At 34.9% G+C, this 25,123-nt stretch overlaps 2 protein-coding genes and 1 long non-coding RNA gene across 3 annotated transcripts in view; 2 read left to right on the top strand and 1 right to left on the bottom strand.

Annotated features, from left to right (window-relative positions):
• Nucleotides 1-25,123, top strand: part of LOC408865 — a 125,639-nt gene that overhangs the window by 77,623 nt on the left and 22,893 nt on the right. The window lies entirely within an intron of this gene.
• Nucleotides 154-25,123, bottom strand: part of LOC102655438 — a 40,560-nt gene continuing 15,590 nt past the window's right edge. The window contains exons 3-5 of the long non-coding RNA XR_411686.3: nucleotides 1,358-1,465; nucleotides 1,084-1,204; nucleotides 154-993 (exon numbers count right to left, since the gene is read on the bottom strand). This is a non-coding gene — a long non-coding RNA (uncharacterized LOC102655438). The remainder of the gene's footprint in view (nucleotides 994-1,083; nucleotides 1,205-1,357; nucleotides 1,466-25,123) is intronic.
• LOC100578576 (smoothelin-like protein 1) lies at nucleotides 4,190-9,308 on the top strand. The gene is made up of 5 exons (XM_026440915.1): nucleotides 4,190-4,326; nucleotides 4,437-4,547; nucleotides 5,459-7,360; nucleotides 7,878-8,165; nucleotides 9,054-9,308. The coding sequence occupies exons 3-5, from the start codon at nucleotides 7,318-7,320 to the stop codon at nucleotides 9,161-9,163; spliced, it is 441 nt and encodes a 146-aa protein (XP_026296700.1). The 5' UTR covers nucleotides 4,190-4,326; nucleotides 4,437-4,547; nucleotides 5,459-7,317; the 3' UTR covers nucleotides 9,164-9,308.

Here is a 25,123-nt window from a genome sequence, read left to right as displayed (position 1 = left end):
ATTTAGGAATCGGATATAAAAATCTCATTTTCCAATTTTGTATCTTTCGCGCATGGATGAACAAAATTTAATAGTTCGAGTTAAAAATTAATTACTTCGATAATTTATTGTTCATGGTTATAGGAAAATCGATTGTAATAAGCTGGGAATAAATATGGTTCGAGTATTTTAATGAGTAAATTATCGATAATTTTTTTCGAAACAACGAGAGGCTACAATTTGCTTGATAAATCGTTGGATCATAGCACGGGAAATTCGTAGCTGTTGCTTCCGTTCATTGCCTATGGATGCGAGTCAAGATTGAAGTACACGCGTTACGAGAGGATAATTCCAACGTTCCATTGGCACGAATGCCTTTGGAACTGTTGGTTATGTCGTTTCCGGTGGAAATGGCAACAGCGTATATACGTACAAGTTACCGAGGAACTATAGCATTACAGCGCAATCTAGACAGCGATACGCGTCGCTTCGTTTTCGTCCATTGCTTCACTTATCCCAATATCAAATTATTGCGGCGCACAATATCCAAAGAAGATGAAAATTCGTGATTTCATAATCGAATTGAGAGATGCAACGTAGAATTTAAGAATTCTCGGAGTGCGCGGTAAATTATAAAGAAATCGAACGATTACCGATTGAACAACATTGCGATTTATTCAACTTTCGACACTTGTGATTTAATCTTGTAACTTCGACGTTAAAAAGACTTCGTATCTTTCCTTTCGTCTCGCCTTTAGTTGTATCCGCGGAAGGAGGAGGAGAGAAGCTTCTTGTAGAAGTTGCCACTTCGCGCGGTCTAACTTTTCGGAGGAAGCCATATTGACAGAGGTCGTTTCGCATCGAAGCTTGCGCAGTAAACACGCCATCATGTGCCATCTGCTGGCATCCAAATGAACAAAATTCTATGTTTCTTCGCTCAAAAACAGCAACAGTTTTTCACGTAGTATCGCATACTAAAAATTCGTTACAGGATTACCAATCACTCTTTATAACCTGTAAATTAATTAGAATTAATTTTATCATTTTTCTCGTTTCAATTTCAAACTTTTTCGCTTATTCCTCTGAAAAAATATCACGGCATACCTGTGCTCCGTCGCGCGAGCAGAATAAACGAAAAGGAGAAACATCTTTTGTCCCTTTTCCGAGTTAAAAGCCGATGTGTGGCAGGATGGCGATAGTGGTGGCGAGTAGTACAACGCGTTAACTGAAATTATCGTGGACATTAATTATCGGGCATAACGCAGGTGGTCAGAAAACGACATTAAAATTTCGTCGACGTTAATTACATTGGTGTCGGATGAATACGAGCGCATTAATGCACTTGACGCGTAATTTTATCAACGATAGCTATACTCACCTTGTCCTTTTGCCGTGACATTGCTTAACGAGATTGAATTATTGCCAAGAGGCTGTGATTCCAATTAGTCAGTCATCTTTCTTATTGTCTCTTATCGCAATTTCCAAGCTGAAAAATTTATTTCTAATTTACTTATTTCTATCATAAGTGTTTCCATTTTTTTAAATTTTCGTATCGAAAACGCGCGTAATAAAATTCAAATATTCGAAATGTTGTCGAGAAAGTGGCATGTTCCAACATTATTATTCTTTTTTTTTAAACTATATATAAAAATAATTTAAAAATATAAAAATATTCTTATTAAAGAATTAATTTTCATTTCATCTGATATTATAAAAAATAAATTATCGAATTTTTTACACTTCGGTTATAACTATTCGGTTATAAAATTCGTAAAAGACTCTCTCGTATCTTGAATGATAATTAATGGTTTTTACACGATCGCTTCGTTTCTTCGATATTGTCTATTACGTAGACCGACTTGCGAATTAAGATTTATGCGGTCTCGTTAATCAAGCTATTCGATACGTACTCGTGCTATTCGTGATAAGGAAAACGATTTATTTCGACCGAAGTTTTCGATAGAAATAATTGAAAACTCTTCGATAAAGAGACCCGGTTATATTTAATAATAATAATATTATGATTAGAAGATGATTTTCGAACGATTCGAAAACGAGAATTGGAAAAAATATCGATCGATATCCTCGTTCGTGACTATACGAATATTCGAGACTTGCGTACCAGGCTTAACAGTTTCGCGGCAGTTTAGGAAACGAAAGACGAGCGGCGTGTCGTCAATCGCGACAGCGATAACGAAAATGGTGGACTAAAAAAGCATTTCATTTTCTTCACCTCCGTTTTTTCCCCGATTAACTTCACTAACAAATTTCCGCCTCATCATGCAACTTTCGAAACTCGTTATTCAAAATTGAATAGAATCGAAAAACAAAAAAAAAAGATAAGTTACCGTCGCAAATAGTTAAAAACACCCCGTTTTTTGCAATCTCGAAGAGAATCGAAGAAAATATTCAATGTAAGTAACATAAAAAGATTATTATTTGAGCAAATACAAATTGATAAAGATACCTTAAAATTTTATGTAATTTTTTTCTGAAATAAAATAATATTCGATGTAATATCCGCGAGATTCGAAGTTTTTTTTTCCAAATTGAATGCTCTCAATATAAAAAAAAGAAAAAAAAACATAAATTAAAATATGTGAGACAAACGCGAATTTCTTGTCAAAGATCGAAGCAAAAATAAAAATCTCGAGGCACGAATAACATAAAAAAAAAAAAAAAAAAAATGAGACAACGAAAATAACCGAAGCATACTCTAGCATAATTTTCTTTGTATAATCCATCTTGAAGAGGAGAGGTTGGAGGAGAGAAAGAAAGAAAGAAAAAAAAAAGAGAGAAAGAGAAAGAGAATAGTCGCAGAATTGTTTTATCTCCCGTTGGCGAGGAGATCTCTCTCTCGAAGAAGACGCCGAAAATGCTCGGTGGATAGAGAGGGAGAAAAAAATTGGTTGAAATCGAAGAAAATGGCCGCCCAGGAAGAGTCGAATAATCAAGCTGGCGAACAAACGAACGATCAACCGAACGATCAACCGAACGATCAACCGAATGGAAACGCCGAGTCTCGCACTGTTGCCACGCCGGATAGTTTCGAGTGCGCGCCCGATTGTGTCTCCCCCAATGACGAAGATCCAACTCTGATCGTGCGTAGTTAAATTACTCGACTCGATTAAATAAACGAAACTCTGTATGTCTATGATTAGAAGTAGAATTCATAGGTTAGAATATAATTGGTAGTTTTTTTTTTTCTAGGGTATATATTATAGGTTCTTTTTTTCTTTCGATGAAAGATTTTTTGATGAAAATAAAAAAGGAAAGATCGATTCGAGACAGGATTGCTTTTTTTTTTTTTTTAAGTTTTTTGAACGATATCGAAAAAGAAGACGAGGAAAAAGGAAGGAGAAAATGAAGAAAAAGATATTTTTCGATCGAATCTCGTTTAATTTTTGAACGAACGATAGAGACAGATAATCGTTTAAATAAAAAAAAAAAATTCTGAGAATTAAATTGGAGAAGAAGAAGAAGAAGAAAGAGATATTTTGAATCTCGTTTTTCCATGAATCACCACCGGTTTGTTGTTGGTTCGGAGTTAAAGTATGCACCTCGAAAGTATTTCGATTATGAAACACGAGGTGGAATTCCATCGACTGCGACGTGCGGGATATTCGGAGGGGGCGCTCGATGCGCGCCCGAGTTAATTCGATAAATACCGATTTTATCGAGAACGATCCCTCCAATCATCCCTTTTAATAAATTCTTATTCCGAAATTTTCGAAAATTGTGAGCGAGCGTGTCGCCGAATTCTTGACGAAATTTTACCACGCACGGAATAGAAAGCGAAAATATCCGAATTTCTATAACATCCTTTAACGTTTCTCTGTCGGTAAAGGAGAAAGCTGCGATATTAGCGCAGCTTAGCAAAAACATAACACGCAATATTTACATTCGATTTTAAAAGCCGTGTTTATTAATCATTCGCGTATTAAATTTCGAGAGAGAGAGAGAGAGATATATAATTCGTTTTATAATGAGAGCAGTAAAAATTATGATTCAAATGTGACCGTTTAAATATTTCAGAAATTAATTCATAATTAATTATTCGAAATTAAGCATTTATCAAAAACCTGTTGTTGTTGTTATTGTTGTTACAACTCGGGATCGTTATTTACCCAGTTGTCGCAACTTGATGAACAAATTGTATAATAAATATCGCATTTTGGAAACAGTCAACGTTCGAAACTCCCGCTTGTGAGGCACGGTGCAAATACGAGACCAGGAAAAAGAAAAGTAAATGTCAAGCCAATGGTAAATGCGGATGGTGGAGTAGTTGTTTCTGATCCATATTCCGAGGAGGAACGCTTCTTGGGATAACTTGGAAGAACGTCGAAGGTTTTTTTTTTTTTTCTAATTTTTCTTTCCTTTCTTTTTCTTTTTCTTTTTTTTTTTTTCGAAAAAAGAAGCGGAGGAAAAAACTCACGTGACGAAAATTTCATTTCTAGATCCTTTATAAGATACCCGGTCAAAGATGCCTATAATTGGATGCACCAAGGAGAACAATTGCAAGAAGCTTGCATTCTTAAAAGCAAAGATGCGCGAGCAATATCTAGCAGGTTTGCTTGCCGATCTCGTTAATAAAACGATCGACTCGACGAATTAAATTCAGGAGGAGAATTAATAAATCTGGATTACAGATCCAATTATCTCGAATTTTATATTAAATAATTATAATTTTTTTTTATATTTTTAGTTATATTTTTTTATGTTATACATTTTTAACTTTTAAGTTTTCTATAATTATAATATAATTCTAATAATTATAATTTTTTTTATATTTTTAGTTGTATTTTTTTATGTTATACATTTTTAACTTTTAAGTTTTCTATAATTATAATTTTTTTTATATTTTTAGTTATATTTTTTTATGTTATACATTTTTAACTTTCAAGTTTTCTATAATTATAATTTTTTTTATATTTTTAGTTGTATTTTTTTATGTTATACATTTTTAACTTTTAAGTTTTCTATAATTATAATATAATTCTAATAATTATAATTTTTTTATATTTTTAGTTATATTTTTTTATATTATACATTTTTAACTTTTAAGTTTTCTAAAAAATTAAATCTCAAAATCGGGTGACGAACGATTCATTTCGAGCTCAGATTTCTATCTAGTTATCTCGAATTAATAAAAACGCGGTATAATAATTTTTTTTATTATCTTTACTTGTTTCTTAGGAAGAAACAAGTAACATGTATAAAAAAGGGTTATAAATATCATTGATCCTGAATTAATCGGATTAATTTTAAAATTTTAAAATTTAATTTAAAACGTAAAAATCACGCACCATTAATTAAACAAAAAAAAAATATATATATATATATATACATAGATATATAGATATATACATATAGATATATACATATATATACATATATATATATAGATACATAGATATATAGATATACATATAATGTGTGAAATACGAGCGCCGTAACACTGCACTGGATTCGAACCTAGAGAAGAATAAAGGCGGCGAGGAGGGGAGCGCGAATCCGAAGAAGCCCAGCCAACTGTCCGCGAACGAGTCAGTGAGGGGATCGAGGATCGTCGAGCAGCCAGAAGTGGAGCAAGGGCCGATCGAAGAGGCGGAGGTGCCGCTTCAACTGCGCGAAACAGCCCCAGAGAAGGAAGAGATAGACACAGAGGAGGAAGTGGATTAGAGGAGGTTTACGGGAAGAAAATTGAAAATTCATCAACAACTAGATACGATAACCGTATACAAAGGTTAAGGAAAGATATTCTTATCCTCGACACTTTTCAACCTAACGTGTGGGTAATCGTTTCTTTTTATTTCATTCCATCCTTCTTTCTTGTTTCTTCTTCTATAAAAACAGAAGAGTGTGTAAAGTGTTAAGAGAGAGGATGTAACCAGAAGATGAAAATATCTTCGTGCATTTGGTTTCTGATGATTTTTTTTTAGTTTTAGAAACTTTTTTTTATTCTTTTCTTTTTTCAGGTTATTATATGTAATATTATATTAAAGAGAAATTGATTGAAGATTAAAATGGAAATGATTTAACGAGGAATTGATAGATTAATTTGTTTCTATTCGAAAAAATATAAGATAATAAAAAGAAAGAAAAACATTCTTCAGAGAGAAAGAGAGAGGAAGAGGAAGAGGACACTTTGCAAGCTTAATCGAACTTCAAACGACATCTTCGAAACTTCAATCTGCATTTAGAAAGATCTAAGAGAGTTTCTTGCAAACTTGTCTCGTGTTTAAAAAAAACCATGTTTCTGAAACTCTTGACTCTTTTTCCAATTATTTCCATGGAACGTAAATATTCTCCACTTGCCACAAAAATATCGAAACAGAGAAATAAATTTTTCAAACAGAAATAATAAACAAAACAAAAAAATATTTATACCCAAAATATTCAATTATCTGGATAGAGAGTTGGAACGAGAAAAATTTTCATTCACTAAAAAAAAAAAAAAAAATCACAACCCATTGTTTTCAAAATCACGCGTTAACAAAGAGTGAGTGAATAACATTTATTCTTCAAAAACATTTATTTCTCAAAATATATATCATTCAAGAGTTGACAAATAATTTTCTCTAAATCGATAATATACGATAATAAACAAAAATAATATTAAAAATACATTGAAAATACATTTGATTTCGAATCAAGTTATTTTAAGAAACCAAGAATGCATGAAGATTTTTTCCATCTCTCTCTTGACACTTGAACGAAAAGTTTTTCCCCGATTTTACCGATCAAAATCCTCTAAAATTAGCACTTATCTGTTTTCTATTCGAGCTTGCTTTGATCGATCACGGCGCTTATCATAAATTTACATGATTCGAGCAGAAAATCGAAAACGACGAGGGAGAGAGAAAGAGAGAGAGAGAAACAAAGAGGAGTCGTTTAGCCGCGTAATCAACCGAAGTCGGATTAATTCGAGACGACTATAATCAAGAGGAGAAGAGCTCGAAAGCTCTGCGCGTCCGTTTTCGACGACGAAAAGCGGAGAACGAGAGGCGAGGCGAAAAGTTAAGGGAGAAAGGAGGAGGAGGTTTTTGCGTTTTAAAACGACAGCTTGGATCAGAACCGTAGTCCCTGGGTAAATTTACCGACCTCCGTGACTAACCTCACGTCCGCTCCCCCTTTCCGACTGGAACCGGTTCTCTGAATCTTGTCTCTTGAATCCCTTGTGCTTTTGCTGCTTGCCCCCACCTCCTCCCCCTCCATCCTTCCTTTCGTCATTGTTTCACGATGACGGTGATCGAGAGATCGAGAGGCTGAATTAAAGCCAAGCCAGCTTTTTAAGAATTCGGTCAACTTTTGTTCGAGGAAGATCGGTTTCCGAACATGGAGAATGAAAAAAACGAGGAGGAAGAGGAAGAGAAGGAAGGTATAGGAACGTATATGCATCTATACGAGATCTTTTCCTTTTTCCGGCAAAGTTTATAACTAGACTGCGGATGTTTCATGCATTTATGGAAAAATTTCAAAGAAAAAATATGTATCGTAGAGACAGTTTTTTTTTTTTATTTCAATTCATATTCATCTCGTACAAACAAATTTTAATTTGCATCGAACGTCCGCAATGTAGTTGCGAAACGTTACACGGAAACTTTTCGATTCGTCGCGTTAACTATAACCGTTTTTTCCGTATAAATATAATTAATTCTAATAAAAAGTTGCGATCTCTACTCGTGACGATGGAAAAACTGAAAAAAAATAGAGACGAATACCTGTTCAACTTCGAAAAATATTATTTAGAAGAAAATCGTTTTTTTTAATTTTTCTTTTCTCCATCTTCCCTTCAAAATTCCATAACAATTTTATCGCACAACGGTGACACAAAATGGGGATAAAATGACGATCATCGAGAATAATTTAAAATATAGTCCCGTGATCTTTCGTAGAAACAACTGAAGAAACGACTGAAAAAACGACCGAAGAAACGACTAATCCTGTAGAAGCGTCTAATCCTGTAGAAGCGTCCAATCCTGTAGATGCGTCCAATCCTGAAGAAGCGTCTAATCCTGTAGAAGTGTCTAATCAGACGGACGAAGCAACTAATTTGACGGACAGTGGAACTAGTCCGACGGAGGAAACGTCTAGTCCGACGGAGGAAGCGTCTAGTCCGACGGAGGAAGCACCGTCGCAGGAGAACGAAACGGAGGATCCGTGGGACGAGGAGGCGAAAGAAAGTGAGGGAGGGAGGGGGAAAAGTGTTGATTTCTCGTGAAGGATAGAGGGAGGGGGGTTAGGATGATAATAGAGGCGAACATTGGAAGGGAGAAGTCTTCCTCTTTCGAATATTTCATATGGTGGAGTTTTAATCGGCTTTGCGAAATTTTGCAAGTAGGGAAGGATTTAAAGGTTGGGGATTCGGCGAGAGCCGAAAGATCGAATAAAACGCGCTCGCCTTTGTAATCGGCTTTGTCAAATTTCATAAGATCTCCAGCCAGCTAAAATTCCATTGTAGAGGAATTTTAGCCAAGCTTTTATCGTCGCAGTCTTATTAATACCATCCTTCGATCCATCTCGAGAGTTTGATTTAAATATAGAATAAATTGCGAAAAATTCCACAAGCATATATATATATATATATATATGTTGTATGTACGAGATAATATCTTACGATTGCGAACTTGAGTAAGTCTTCTTATCCCTTTTTTTTCTCTTTTTAACTTTGAAAGCTTGAAAGTTTGGTCAAAGGACTTCAGCAAAGTCGTTAAGTCGCTGATTTTTTAAAATTTAACAAAATTTCTCTTCCTTCCTACGTGTTTAATATCAAGGATCGAGAACTTCAGAAATCTACGTAAAAGTCCAAAATCCTTAAAATTAATTTTTTATCTTTTTAATTTTTTTGTTAAGCTTCAGAAATTTATGTAAAAATTCAATATTCTTATTCCTTTCTTTACTCTCATCCTTTAAGATCGTAAGAAATCTAAAAGAATAATCTTTAAGGCTAATTTTTCACTGAAATTTATCACTGTAGATATATTTATTATTTCGATACTGACTATTGTATAATAGTCAGGTGTAAATAATATGCCAAATTCGTACCTTCACTTACAATTCTGTTCCCTTAGGATTCGAAACAGCCGTGTTCACTTTGGCCACATTCGCTGCGGTTTTCGCTGTCTACATGTACATCGTATACAGTTTGAGTAGCCCGCCTACCGTGTTGGATCAAGTCTAACACTCCCTCCCGTTCCCCTGATCAAACGAGCGAAAGACCCTAGAATTCCGACCGGCAAAGTCAACTGTTTGCGACAGTCACGCCGCCCAACAATCATGTAATTCGACCATAGTAACGAAATAAACTTGCGGAGGAGAAAAATGAATTTCAATCGAGTATTTTATATTTCGTTCGAACAAAAGTGAGAATCGATTTTTTTTTTTTTTAAATGAATGTCAAAAAGTGTCGGGAAGTACAAGAAAGTTTCCTCGATAAAAAATTCAGTGAAGTAAGGATAACCTAGCTAATCGGTTCGTTCTGTTGTACGTTAATTAATTTCAAGTCCCATCGAGTGATTCGGTTAATAAATTTTAATTGAATTTTAATATCGATGATAGAATTTGAAAAATGTTGATAATTTCGAAGAAAGAATATCGAAAAGATTAAATTCGAACGATCGAAAAATCTTCGTTTAGGTTAGGTTTATTAATTTTAATTAACCAAAACGGTAAAGAATTTTTAAGAATTTGTTTATATATGTAAAGTAATTTACATATATAATATCATAGTATATTGAATTTATATATATATATATAAAGATTCATATCTTGTATATTTGTGTACGAATTGAATCACCGGGCGCGATCCTTTTTGAACCGTCGTACGACATAATAAGCTTAGTATAGTAAAGGCATCGACACGATCCACGTCTATATAACGTAATTTATTCTTATTTTCTTTATTAAATATACTCTATTTTAATCGAATCATTTCACAATCTTTTTCCTAATAAGAGTTTTTTCATTTTCTTGATCAAGTAAAATGGAAATAAAACAAGTATAAATTATCATCGATCGGTAATATATAATGCACGATGGAAATAAAATAATTCGCATTGGAAATACGAAAAAGATTTTTACACGTCAAGCGGATATGATGTATGTACGTTCAACTCGAATTAATTAAATTTCTGGATTCCGTTTGGACATAGAATGATGACCTTTCCCCGTACTAGGTAACATTCAAACTTGTCTTAAAGTTGTCCGCAAAATTGCTGATAAGTTAGTGCTCCTACGTTAAATATAGGATTCCAGAAATTAGAGGGAAACGTCTAAAATACGAACGTTTCTCCATGTACGTACCTCGTGACCTTATTCGTATTTTTAAACACGTTAATGATCGTGTGGAAAGTGAACATTTATCCAGAGCTTACATACGTGGTATATACGAAAAAATTCATTTATTTTGGAAAATTTCCGTACAGATCAATTTTTTTTTTTACTCCTTGTTTATCACGTATGAAGTTACGTTTAAAAATATCGAAATTTCGAAATAATGTTCCACTAACGAAGAAATTTTTGCATGTATGATACAATATAAAACAGAATTATTTTTAATAATGCAACTTGTTAATTGAACTCTCACAAGAGTAATTGTGCGAAAACTTTTGAACGTAGGTGTTCCTCGACGAAATAACAAGGTAAAAATAAACATTTTCGAAAGAGGAAAGAAGCACGATACCCTTAATTCGTATTTTTCATCCGGAGAAATAATGCGGAATAAAGAGGATCGTTGTCTTGGCCTCGTTATTCGCGATGTTCTTATTCGTCGAACAGAGAAGAGATCATTGACGTCAGAGAACAGCTTGAAGGTTAATAGCCTTCTCGAAGACGATTGTACGGAGAGCAGAAAGCGGAAAAAACTATCGGTCATTTTTTTTTTCTTTTTTTTTTTCCTTTCTTTTTCCCCGTGGATGCACGATTAAAAACGTAATTTACTTTTTTTTCTCGCCATCGTGAGAATAATTAATCGAAAGGATGGATCCCCTCGGATGGAAGAAACTCTGTCTGGATGAAAAGGAGAGGGGGGACGGCCTTACGCGCGAAATTGCCACTTAGACCTGTGCCGCGGATTGGGTTAAATTTCAATTTCTGGCACACGGCTGGCGAATTATTGGATTACTCGGAATGTTCGACGAATCTGTCCGCGTGACGGAATGTTTCGTGGCGTCTCATTACTCGCGCAATCGAATTTCTCGGCGGGTGGCTCGCATCGCGATGAATTTTCGCGCGATCAAGATCGGCCGTCCCGAAATTACTTTGAACTACATACTCGTTTAACATACTCGTCGCGGTTCGCTTCGAAATTCGCTCAAATCGAATGAAAACATTTCTTCTTTTCCTATCCGATATCGGATAAAGTAGGAATTTTTTTTAAATAATGTGGAATAAAAATGTGATCGAGGAAAAGTGTTATCGAAATTTTATTAATTGAAATAGGAATTGTTCGAAAATAAATAAATTAGGAAATAAAATTTTTATAAGCGTAATTGAAAAACAGCGTATGAATATTGAATTTATTGTATACTGGTTAAATTACAATTTTCCAAAAAGTAGCGTGAAAGTAAAAATATTTATAAGTCGAAGTGGTTGAATTTCGTAGCCGCGTACTTTTTTTTATCGTGCAAACGATACGCAGCTAAAATAAATACACATTTATCGACTCTTAATCGCATACATTTTTCAAAATGTAACTTGGATTGCGCTTTAAATTTAAAATAACCGAGAAAAAGAACCATTTAGAATAAATTATCACGAAAAGTAAAGATTTTGTGAACGAACGTCTTTTTGAAAATATTAAAGAATATTAAAATTCGAAAACATCTCTCCGAAAGAATCGTTCATTAAAATTAGTTCTCGTTTTATCGCGATATATTTTTACAAAGCTCGTCAAGCGGTTACATACGCGGGTATACGAAAACGATCGATATTCGACAACCGAATATTCCACCGGTATCTGTCCCCGGGGATCATATCGTGATAATATCGTGACACGAGTCAGTCTCGTCGAGATTTTCGGAGAGAATCGTCCCACTTGATGCGCGATATCGAAACAACACGGCGACCAGAGAATCGTCGCCGAAAACGTCGATTAATCGAGTCGCGTACGAAAAAATCGAACTGGCTGCGGTTATCGATGATTCGAAGAATCATTCCTCTTTTTTTTTTTTTCTCTCCCCCCTTTTATCTATTCATAGCGTTTCTCGTTAAGGCTCTCTCTCTCTCTCTCTCTCTCTCTCTCTCTCTCTCTCTCTCTCTCTCTCTCTCTCTCTCTCTCTCTCTCTCTCTCTCTCTCTCTCTCTCTCTCTCTCTCTCCTCTCTCTCTCTCTCTCTCTCTCTCTCTCTCTCTCTCTCTCTCTCTCTCTCTCTCTCTCTCTCTCTCTCTCTCTCTCTCTCTCTCTCTCTCTCTCTCTCTCTCTCTCTCTCTCTCTCTCTCTCTCTCAAGTGTGTGTGTGTGTGTGTGTGTGTGTGTGTGTGTGTGTGTGTGTGTGTGTGTGTGTGTGTGTGTGTGTGTGTGTGTGTGGTGTGTGTGTGTGTGTGTGTGTGTGTGTGTGTGTGTGTGTGTGTGTGTGTGTGTGTGTGTGTGTGTGTGTGTGTGTGTGTGTGTGTGTGTGTGTGTGTGTGTGTGTGTGTGTGTGTGGTGTGTGTGTGTGTGTGTGTGTGTGTGTGTGTCACTCCTTTTATCTCTCTTTCTGTCCCCCCCCCCCCTCTCTCGGTGTGTGTGTGTGTGTGTGTGTGTGTGTGTGTGTGTGTGTGTGTGTGTGTGTGTGTGTCGTCTTTTATTTTTGTTTAATCCGCGACTTTATCAGAGAAAATTTATTGTTCGTGGCGTAAAAACGTGAAAATTTCTGATAAGCTGGATTAGATTTTTCTCCCTCCCACTGTTTTGATGATTGTACGATTGTGTTAGAGAAAGATATATATGTATATTTTTTTTGTTTTGGTTTCGCGTTTTTTTTTTTTTTATCGTTCGTCGAGTTTTCTTCCAGTTACGTTGAATTTGTCGTAAAAAAAAAAATTTATCGTAAAAAATGAATAATCGGTATATACAGTTTCATTTCGAAGAGGAAGAGAAAATTGTATAAAAGATTGTATAAAAAAAATTTATTATATATTACAATACATCGTGTAAAAAATATTTTCACATTTTTTTATCTTATGAAACGAAACGGTAAGTCGAAAGAAGTAGAACGAACGTTAAAATGATCGTTGGAAAATGTAAGAACGATCATCAAGATTTTAAGAGGTTGCAATAACCTCTTCCCCTCTTTAGGATTGGCATTAACTTTATCAAATCGTCCAATCGTAAAATTCTCGCACCCGTCTCGTATCTCCTCCCCCTCTCCGCCTTCATTCTCGTGTTTTTTCGTTTCTTTATCACGCTGTTGCCCAACTCGAAAGTTACTCGTTACTTAAATATAATATAATAATTCTTTTGAATCCATTGTATACAATAAAAGAAAATTTTTATAAATAAAAGAAAATTGTACAGCATCGTTTCATGATACATCTATTATTATATTAATATCATTAGAGAATGTTAGAAAGAGCTTAAAAACGATTCGCAGTTTCACAGTTCGAATGTACCGATCTTTCATCAAGCACTGTAATTTACCGTGCACTCTGCCACCAAACGGTATGTTCAATCGAATATGACGAGCGGTTAAACCGACGACGATTCGAAAGGCTGCGCCGATTGAAAATATTTGCGCACGATGCATTTGATTGAACGAGAGTGGGACAAAGCGGTTCAAATTAATTTTTCAAAAAACCGATCGTTATACCGAGGCGTTATTAATTACGGCATTATCGTGGATTTACCAGGAGAGGGGAGGAGGCATGGCAAATTGCGAATGAATAAATACCGCGCGTGTCGTTCGCGGAAAACTCGATTGAAAACTCTCCTCTTCCCCTTCAAATGAACGTGCGAATATCATTCCCGTCAATGATCCGTAACGCCTCTCCACGCATCCGATTTACGAACATCGTTGTCTCGATATCGTCTGCTCGAATTTCGAAGGAAAAAGTTCATTTAGAATCATCTTGCGTTTTTATCGGCACGCGATAATAGAGATTCGCTTTTCATTCAAATATTGTTTCATTTACCGATTGAGAAGTTTGGAATAATATTTCGTGAGCAAATATCGTATCGAAGAGTTTAGATTTGAAAATTGAAAATCCGGACAAATAAAGAAAAATTAACGTTGATAATATTCGATAATTTGGACGGATTTTATTTCGAAAGTTAATAAATTCGCGCCATCCAAGTATCGATGATAACACATTGCGGTTCGGTGTAGAGCCGTTTAGATTTCCTGTAATCATTGATGGTTACTCGTTATGCACAAAATCGAACCCTATTGCCGCAAATTGATCGTGAAACGTGACCGCAACCGATGGACACGTAACCGATGTAAATCAAGATTGTCGATGTTAAACGAAGAGAGAGAGAGGGAGAAAATGTGAAACACATGCTATGAGAATGTCGCGTTCTCGTCCCTTCGACTTCATTATGTTAATTTATTTCATTGACGATGCTATATATATATATGTAGTTTGATCAACTTGGACATACGCGCGTAAAATTATTCGAGAATTGTATCGTTCGATCGATGGTTCTTTTTTTTTTAAATCGATCTCTATCCGATTTAAAACGAAATCACGAAAAGTTCTCGACGATATTAATTTTTAGTCTTTGAATCGTTATATTCGTTGATAATTTTTCCTTTTTTTTTTTTTTTTACGTTAAAACAAGAATATAATTAATACTTTTGTTCTTACGAATGAAACACGTTGAAATAATTCGTAATTCGAACAATGGAAAGCTATAATTGGAAAAAACGTTTTGTGAAACTGGGATGTCAGGAATGTATCAGACAGTTTAAAATATTCCGTTAAAATTCGTAAAATTTTAGGAAACGATTAATTAATAAATGATATTTCAACGTACGATTTCGAAAAATAATACTGGTTTCCCGTCGGAAACAAGTGTCTTGTTTGCATCAATGAAATATATTCGTGTCGATCCGAAATATAAATATATGGTCATAAATTGTTCATTCCCGCGTATTTTATTCCGAAAATGAAACACCGTACAAATCGTACGAAAACACGATACTACACGCAACATACGATTCACACAAAATTATGAAAATTATAACGAAAGCTTAATAATATTGTTCACACTGTATAAAAATTACCACAAAAGACAATGACACGTGCACGCGCACGGAAACGTATCGATTAACTTTGCGACAATTTTTGTTTCGAGTTAACGAAAAATACTGACCAATCAGAGAGCCGCAGCGTTAGTATGTGCTGCCACTGATGTGCTTCGGCTGTTTACTAGAAGTTCGATGACGACACTACTGCTGCGGTTTCTTGATTGGTCAGTATTTTTCGTCGTTAACGAATCCGAAAGGAACATTTTTACGGAGGTAAAAGTTGCTTGAAATCAGAAGATCGACTTGAAAAGATATTTTGTACAATTTATTTTCAACTTTTAATCAAGATATATAAGTAAGTAACGTGTTTCATTAAATAATCGTACTAAAAATATGAAATACTGTGTACGAGACGTGGCAACATAGTCTAAGGTTTACGATCGTCGTGTATATGCAAATTGTCGTTCCGCGTTCTCCGGTCGAAAGTTTCAAACTTTGGCTTGAACAATTCTCGTTTATGAAAGAAGGCTGCGATATATTTTTCGAGTCGGACCTTTGGAAAAAGTGGTTCGCGTTTCGGCGAACTACGCTTATTCTTCTCAAAAAAAAAGAAAATACGCTCGTTCGATGCATTCTCTTGAACAAGTTCGAATCTTAAGCTCAAGATTTCTTACTCGAAGTAAGTTGGAAGAAAAAAAAAGTCAAAAATATCGTATTTTCCTCTCTGAATTTTCGTTTCTCTTTCTTTCTTTAAAAAAATATATCACAACCTCCAAATCGTTTCATATCGCTTACGTAAATTTTAAAATCGACTAGTCTTTCGTTGAAGAGATGTTTAAATAGGCGCATCGAAGCGTGGCGTGGAGAGAGAATTAACAATCTGATTTCTGCATTATCGATAGAGACAGAAAGAAATTTAAGCACCGTATCGAATTTCTCAGATCGGTTTGAAGAAACGATTGTAATATCGAGATGTAATAATTCGCCTCGCTAGCAGATGAGCCGAATAGAAAAATTCCGTATTCCGATATGAGAAATGATAGAGGAGAAATTTGTGCAAACGTCGGGAGATACGGTTCCGTTCGATACGTGGCAGCTGGACTTTCGCGTAATGCTAAAATATTACGCTCGAAGAAAGAATCTTTTGTAAACCGATCTATATTTTAGTAGAGGATCGGTTCAGTTTCACGGATGGTTTATCGTTGGACGAGTAGTACATGACCAGAATAAGCATTCAGAATCGGGATGATTTATCATCAGGAATTGAGATTTCTTCTCGCGTCTCGATCGATTTTCTCTTTCGTTTTTATCTTACTTTATTATAGATAAGAAAGAACAAGGATAGTGAGAAGGAGGGAGGAATAAAGTTTACGGCTCTGTGCATAGAGGGCGGTAAAAATTCGTAAATATAATTTAGGTAACGAAATCGGGGAACTTCGTGTGGAGTGAAGGATAGGCGAGAGGCGAGAGGCAAAGTGTGGTGTCGTAGCGATGTCGACGACATGGTTGAAAGGAAGGGTGGGGAGCGGTGGATCATTGGTCGATGCATTCTTGTCGGTCAGTAAATAAAACTAGGAGAAGACGTCCTTTGCGAGAGTGTACGTGCTCCTGAATATCGATTTTATCTCGGGCGGAGCGACCGCAATGTTGCTGTGCGAGATAAAATGTAAACAATATTGTTTACACGCTGGATTTCGCGCCCATTCCACGATTTTATATACCTCTCCTATATATTCGTTCGCTTCGTCAAATCCATTAAAAATATAACTGAATTGGTAACCCGCATATTATCGATGTTCAAATTCCATCGTCCTCTTTTACCGCGTATATAAAATTTTCGAACAGCATATCTGCACCCATTAACCAAGAAGCATCGCAAATATGAAATCAAAATTGTCGAATTTTATTGAATCAAGATACATAATTTGGATTATTGATGAAATATATTGTTAAATTCAAAATCGTATCGTCTTCTTTCTTTATTAGAAAGCGTATAAAATTCAAGGGACATTCAATATATCTCGTTAATAACGGAACGAAATATGAAAATATTGGTTTTATCTTCAACTTGAATTAGCGAGATCAAATCTTTTATTAGAGCAGCATAATATATAAAATTCTCGATTTGAACAGCATATCTACTATAGAAACTAACGACTGTTCCAAATACGAGACAAGTACGAATTTGTTTCGTTGTTGAAGTTTAACCAGGCTCAATCTCAATTTTCGTTAAAAATCTTAACAAATTCGGATGAACTCGTTTCGCTGTGCATCGAGCAACGAAACGGATGCTCGGAACTCGGCACGATTTGAACCGAACGCTCCCAATTTATTGCGTCGCGATGTCTGAAACTGCACAAACTCTGCCGTCTTATTGACCCTGTTTCCAACCAACCACAGTTTCTACTCTCAGAAACTGTCATTGTACATTTTCATCTGTCTTTAAAATTCTTTTGCCTCTTGCTTTAATCAACTATGCGTTCGAATTGCAATATATAAAATGTAACAAAAAATTCCTTTTTTCCGAATTTAATTTTTTTTTTTCTTTTTTCATTGGCCATTATTTACCATTCATTATTAACATTATTATTGTTAAATAGTAATCATAGTCCAGTTTTCAATCTCGATTAGTTTCAAATCCCAATCAAATCTATCTAATTTTCCAAAAGTATAAAAGTATAAAAGTATTCAAAATATTTTCATAAATACCGATCGAACTCTGAATTCCAATTCGATTAGTCAAGATTTTAACTACTTTCGAGTACATTATTCAAAATTCAACGATACGTTTGGACGTGGATTAATTGGCTTGGAAAAATTAAAATTTTATCTATGCGTGAATTGGATGGACGCCATTGCTGTTTCGATTCGAATATTAAATATTCATTTTTATTGTATTTTTCATTCTTTATTTTATTTTCTTTAATATTAATAGCCTTATTCGAATTATACTAAAATAACGTGAATTCGACTGACTTTATTTCTTAACTTCGACCGTTCGAATTTTATCGATCGTAACGCGCTCTATCTCTGTTCGAGAAAATTATAACAAATAAAATAATAATAATAATATAACAAATAAATAAAATTCGACGAAAAAAGAAAAAGAAAAAATTTCTTTCCCTGATAGAGGAAATTATAATAAATAAAATAATAATAATGATACAACAAATAAATAAATAAAATTCGGGGAAAAAAAGTAAAAGAAAAGATTTTCTTCCCTGATAGAGGAAATTATAATAAATAAAATAATAATAATGATACAACAAATAAATAAATAAAATTCGGGGAAAAAAAGAAAAAGAAAAGATTTCCTTCCCTGATAGAATAAAAATTCCTTTCGAATCGATGGAATACGAAAAGAAAAAAAAAAAAAAAAAAAGAGGAAGAAGAAAGTTCAAATTTTGCTGATCAATCTGATCAGTAACGCGTTCTATCTCTGCTCGATAAAATTCGAGCGGAAAAAAAAAAAAAAGATGTCCTTGCCTGATAGCAGAACAATCCTTTCGAATCGATGGAATACGAAAAAAAAAAAAAGAAAAAAAAAAGGAGAAGAAGAAAGCGCGATCTCGTGACAGCGGGGCGCATAGAAAAGGCGGGTTAGGTTCACAAAGCGGGCCCGCGTATTCCATATTGCCGTTCCCCTCCTCCAAACCGAAGAATTTCCTATTTTTCCGAATTATCGCGCTCGATCAACGGACGACCGCTCGATCCGCCGCTTCCCTCCTCTCCCCCCTCCCCCCCTCCCCCCTATCGAGCCACGAGTCGCCAAACAATGATTTCCCTCACGTACAGGCGCCGTTCAACCGGCACAATGCGGAAAATTGCGGTGATTGCGGACAACGTGAACGCCGCCGTTCATCGAGCCGAGGTGGATGGTGGTGGGGGGAGAGGAAGGAATTCTTGAGAGCGTGCCAGCCGTTCGTAATTGCGAACGGCTCGCGACTTACGAAAGTTTCGTAAAAGGATGGGCATCGATACCTCGATTTTTTTTCTTTCTCTTTTTTTTTTTTTTGTTGGTCGATCGAATTTATTTTTAAATTTCGTTCGTTGATCGAGAATATTTTAATATCTCCTATCTCATTTTTGACTTCAAATTTGAACTAAACTATCTTATGAAAACGTATTCTAAGATCTGATTGTCTTAAAATGATCAATCTATTTTATATTTATTATAAATATTATAAATACGGGAAAAAGAGAGTGAAATTAAATTTATCGACAAATTTCATTCTTACCGACCGATCGGATTTGTCCTTAAATAGAAGAAATTTAATATTTTCAATTTTTCATTTCCATTCGTTCATCGACAAATTTGATTCTTTCCTATTATAATTATCCATATATCTTTGAATTAATTCGAATTCCCTGTCGCACATTTTCCTTTTTCTTCTTCTTCTTCTCTCAATTTCTTTATTTCTCGGTCGGTAATCACGAATCACTGGAGAGAAAGAACAAATGCAACGCGATGCAAGCGAATAAAAGGTAGTTGGGGTACGTCATATCGCAGCCATTCACCGCGAAGAAAATTCTTCTTGTAATGAGAAATCTAGAGAGTTGTGTAGCGCGCGTATTCGCCGTTGAAATTTTTCCTTCATCTCCATCGTGAAAGGGATCCTGAATTTCGAACAAAAAAATTCTGCCCCTGATTATTTTTTTAAATATTTCACTCCGTGTCGTATGAATTAGAGATCGATTTAAAACGAATATATAATTATTTTTTTTCTTTGAATAATTTTTTTAAAATGCTCGTTTTGTTACGTTCGATGGATCGAGGCGGGAAATACAAATTTACAAAATATCGAAATCGATCGATTCGATTTACGATTTCGTATACAAACAGAAGAGATAAACAGAAAATGGACGCTTTATTAATTCACTCGAAATACGCGAAATTTTATTCGAGGGAGAAAGTAAATTAAGTTTATTATCGCGCTTATTCGTTATTTCTGATTTCGATAAAACGATTAATCAATATACGATGATGTATATTATGTAATGAAATTACCATCGAACGCGTGCCATCATCAAATGAATGAAATAATTCTTTCTCTTTTTTTTTTTTTTTTGTAAAATATATAAACAATATCGCTTTATAATATTCTTTGGTTATGAAGTTGATTATTATTATAAATATAAAATAACAAATTGTTCGAAAAATGATAAAAAAAATTCGTTATAAATATTCTTCGTACGAAGGAAATATTAATTAAATAAATATTGTTAACAACTGCTCGTGTTCGTACAAATTAACATTTTTCGAGATATGTAATTGAAACAAAAATTTGTTCCATTCGTGATGTTGACGTTATTTTCACTTTCGAATATTTTATTATATCGTACAAATTTTCCACAAATGCATAAAGATCCGCAATCTGTTTAATGACGAAATGACCGTGCAACAGAACATTTTGGATTTCTATTCTGATAACAATAATATATCGCGAGAGCATCAACAATAGCTTTATTCCGCTCTTTGAAAGAAAATGGATAGGACAATGTAAATCTCTCGCAATAGAATCCAGCTTGCTCGTTACGAAACCTTGGCCCGGATTCACAGAGTGCATCCTTGAAAAGGGCAAGTGCCCTCAACTATCGAATTCGAAGAGAAACATTAACAAATCGCGAACAGTTTTTTTTTGCTCAAGTATCAACTCGTTCTGTTCCGAAAAATGTTCGAAGAATCTCTAATACGTGCTCGATAGATCAATTAATCAACGAGCGAATGATAATTTTTAGGAAAAATTGTTGAAAAGAATCAAATCATCGATAATTTAATGGAAATCGAATTAATAATAATAACAAAACCTTTACGAATCTTTCTTAATTTACCAAAGAAATTTATTCGATTAAGTTTCGAATATTCTTGAATATTTATCGAATTTGAGTATTAAGAAATATTTTAAAATATTAGAAAGTTTTTTATCATAAATCTTCATACGAAAATAAGGAGAAAAGTAAATAATGTCAAAAGAGACAAAAATTATCGACACTTTCTGAAAAAAAATTTTATTCCGTCGTTCATTTGTCCAAGCAACGAAGATCCATACTCGAATGTTGCATCGTAAAACATCGAAAGCGTATACGTGACTTACAGCGCCACGCCTAAACCATGTAATTCCGAGATAATAGGTCACGTGTGTGATCCGTATCCGTGATCCACACGAACGACCACATCATCGTGCAATACATGCGAGCTACGACGCACGAAGCCGATTGGCTATCGGCAAGGAATGACCGAACCGAACCGAACCGAACCGAAGCGAAACGAAACGAAATCCGTCGTCGCTTGAATCGCATCCGCAGAGATACGCGTATAATCTTGATCCATATTCGTTTGTCCATTCGTTGGCGTCGTTCAATTTTCCGTCATGGCTTCTTTCGAATGATGTTTCGCACGGTGGATTCTCCTCTATTCTTCGTGATTTTCTCTAAACGAATTTTAGAACCGATGGAATATTTTTTTTTTACGATCGATCAAATTTTCTTCGCGCGTTTTATTAAAATATTTTGCGAAATATTTATTTTCGAAAATAATACGCTTTTAATAAATTTTTCGACAAAAAATAATTTATAATAACGCGCACGTTTTTTCGATTTTCGTTTTAATCGGAAATTTTCGATCTTCAATCGACGATTTGCTTTGGAAAATAACGTAAGGTGCCCTCGCAATATTTGCCCGTTCATCTTCGTTCCGATTGGGAATGACATTTTGTAAACATCAGGTACAAACAATTTCCATTTCTATCAATTAATAGGAACTGCGTGACGCGGTTTACCTCTATTCTAATATACGTGACGGCAATTAATTGTTACGTCCATTAATATATCAAACGTAGCAGCAAGTATCACTTTCTCGACTAAACTAACTAATCATGTAATTTCTATGATTAAACATTTTTACCATAAGTCGATAATTTTACAAGAAATTTTTCGTATACAATTTTGATGAAAAAGATAATTGTTCCACTTTTAATTTCCTCGATTATCGACCATACAGTTTAAGACAGTTTTCGCTTCCTTGAAATATTTCGAAAAAGTTTATAGTATACCCTTTCAGAGAATCGTCCATTTTCAACGTGGATAGGGAAAATGAATACGAGTGAACGATCCTTCGAGAATGCATCACGCGGAATTCATTTTCATTTTCTGATTTCCCAACAGACGTTCCCCAGGCGTGGTGGCTGCTAATCCGTTGAAACTTGGTTCCTAGTAACTGAAACCACGCTTTAAACCACGCGAGTTCAGTTCGAGCCAATTTTCGACCGAACGATCGATCGATTTCTTTCGTTCCAGTTACGAAAAATAATTAGAGAAATTTTAATTATATGGACCAAGTTTTTTTTTTATGAAACGAAATCGGTAAACAAACGTATTATATATAGAGCGTTGAATAAAATTCGTGGAATTCTAGAGGATTCTAGATTAAAGTTAATTAAAGTAAATTCAAAAAATTGAAGTCTATTTATTAAATTGCGGATTTTTTTTTTTTTTTGCAGTGTTGTACAGAAAATATTCCAAATATATATTTGAAAAATAAAACAAATCTTAAATTCCATTTTTTTTATCATATTCATAAAAATCTGAAACATGAAAAAAAATGATATTTTTATACACATATATCTTCCGAAGCAATCCTACGAATATTAATATTTTATAAGTAGAATCATAAAGGATTCTGAATATTCAAACGAACAGTCCAAAACGGAAATAAATAGCCTCAAGGGTAACAATCTCTTAATCCTAATATAAATCAAAACTTACACACAAATACGTGCAAGCGCAGTGAACTGTATTTCGAAATAGCGAGGGGAATAGCAAAATGTATTTAAATCGTTGTCTAATGTCTTAAAATTAATTAATTATGATAAAAATAAGTAATAATTTTTTAAACGATTCAAAAGTATACGAACGCTTTTTCGAATTCAATTTTTATCTCTTCTTAAAGTATTTTCTATATTTCGTCCTTTAACCATCATTACCGATCGAAAATCGATAAAGAAGGCATCGATAATATGAATGTTGCCAATTTATCCTCGGAACAATAGCGGAAAATGAGTGAAAGATAAGAGTTAACAAACTATATTGGGATATATGAAAAAACGAAAATAACAAATTTGAGAAAATTTCATCTTTGAGAAAATGAGCTTTGAAAATTCTTTGCATTTGTATCTAACGTTGTTACATTGGAAAGAGATCATACAAAAGATTCGTTTTCTTCCAAGTAACAAAAATATTCCAATTCGCGTAACATCTTCACAATGCTAAAAACCTTGCAAGCGCTTGAAAAATCTTATACTCGATTTATCTAAATAACCCTGTTACGCTGTCCATCCGCGCGGTCCATTTATTAGCCCCGAGCGAACAGAAATCCCGGATTACCCCGATCATTTTATCTGAACGTGAAACATGTTTCGTTCCATGGTCCCGCCAGTGTCGTTAATCGCGATAAATCGTATAGAATCGCGAGCCGATCACGCGCTCCTCCCTTCTCCCTTGTTCGAATCCGCGTGGCGGCTAGGCGCATGCGCGCACTCGATCCCCTCCCTCCCTTTCCATTCTCCGGATCAGCAGCAAGGATGAATGAGTCGAGGGGAGAGCGGCCTCCGGGGATGTCACCGATCCCTCGCGTCACTCTCCCTCCCTTCCTCCTTCCCTTCCTCCTCCTCCTCCTCCTTCTCTGCGTCTGGTTAAAAATAGCCGGATCCACTGACGTCATCGATCTGTCGTCGCCGGACCAAAATGGTGAGCCAGTTCGTAACATTCGAGATAATGGTTCAAAATGCAAAATCTTATCTGTGCAGCCGCATGAAGTGAGTAAGGTCGGTTACGTATATATCGGTCGATTTTCAGCAATGAAAGGAAATAGGATGAGATTGTTGGAGAGGAGTCGGTATTACAGAGAGGAATTTTATTCCAGTGAATTATTACAATAATTATAACTTTGTATTAATTTCTCGTACATTCGAAATAAATATTATTCGTATGATTCGGTCGGAACGAGCTACTTTGCTTTTCTACGATCGAAACAAACTTGAAGTAAAATTTGTATAAATTCAATTTCAAAAGAAACGGAGCTTAAATAAAGATTTATTCTTCAAATATCGTAACGCACATTTCGAATATTTTTTTACGCTTTTAAATAATGATTTAAGAAAAACAAGGATAAGAATTAACTATTTTTCTCGTATCTCTTTTATATTGCTTTCGACTAGTTTTGTTTCGAGTCGGAACGTGTTAATAACATGTGACTATCGGCAGCCCTCCCCACCACCGCGCTTCATCGGCCCACGCTTTTTTCACACGGATGAAACACACGTTTCATTGGCCGGCTGGAATTCTCGTCGAAACGGCGCGGCGCGGCGCGGCGCTGCGGTGTGGCCGCGTTCCTGTGGACGATTCACAGCGGCGATTTTACAAAGTTACCCTCTCGACTCGATTATTTCGAGCTCGTTCGACGACCGTTTTGCGGATTTTGGATTGAAAGGTTGTCGAAAGCGGGTGGAAATTCTCGCCCGAATCGGATACACGATTGTGGAGAGCGGTTTTGATTTAACGAGTCATCGCTGCCTTTTTTTTCTTTTCCACGCGCCGCACGATAATGTATATTAACAATTGGATAAAATTCATTTTCAAGTGTACAAAAAAATAATTGCTTTTTAAAATTTTAAACAATATATGCGATTCCATCCTTGTTTATTTATTATATTTTGGAAAAATAAGCTATAACAATATTTCTAATTTTAATTTTTTTTTATTTTCAATGTTTCAATATCTAATCTTCTTATAATGCTTTTTTTATTTTATAATTTTCAATTTCATCGTTTTCCTTAACATCTGTTTCTTTAAAATATTCCATTTCCAATTTTCAAGTTTCCAGTTTACACATTCGTCGAATTCGAAACGATTTTCTAATTTGTTACAATTTTTTCGCGTGATTCTACTCTCGGAAATAATTTATACATTCACATATATTT

Source organism: Apis mellifera, linkage group LG5 (assembly GCF_003254395.2).
Source record: "Apis mellifera strain DH4 linkage group LG5, Amel_HAv3.1, whole genome shotgun sequence".
NCBI classification, from domain to species: domain Eukaryota; kingdom Metazoa; phylum Arthropoda; class Insecta; order Hymenoptera; family Apidae; genus Apis; species Apis mellifera.
This window is presented reverse-complemented; position numbering and strand designations above follow the sequence as displayed.

Excerpts from the sequence above, each read along its gene's own strand:
- LOC100578576 (XM_026440915.1), top strand. The coding sequence starts at position 7,318 with ATGGAGAATGAAAAAAACGAGGAGGAAGAGGAAGAGAAGGAAG. Across the intron at positions 7,361-7,877 it reads GGAAGAGGAAGAGAAGGAAG|AAACAACTGAAGAAACGACT; the intron begins GTATAGGAACGT and ends GATCTTTCGTAG. Across the intron at positions 8,166-9,053 it reads GGACGAGGAGGCGAAAGAAA|GATTCGAAACAGCCGTGTTC; the intron begins GTGAGGGAGGGA and ends CTGTTCCCTTAG.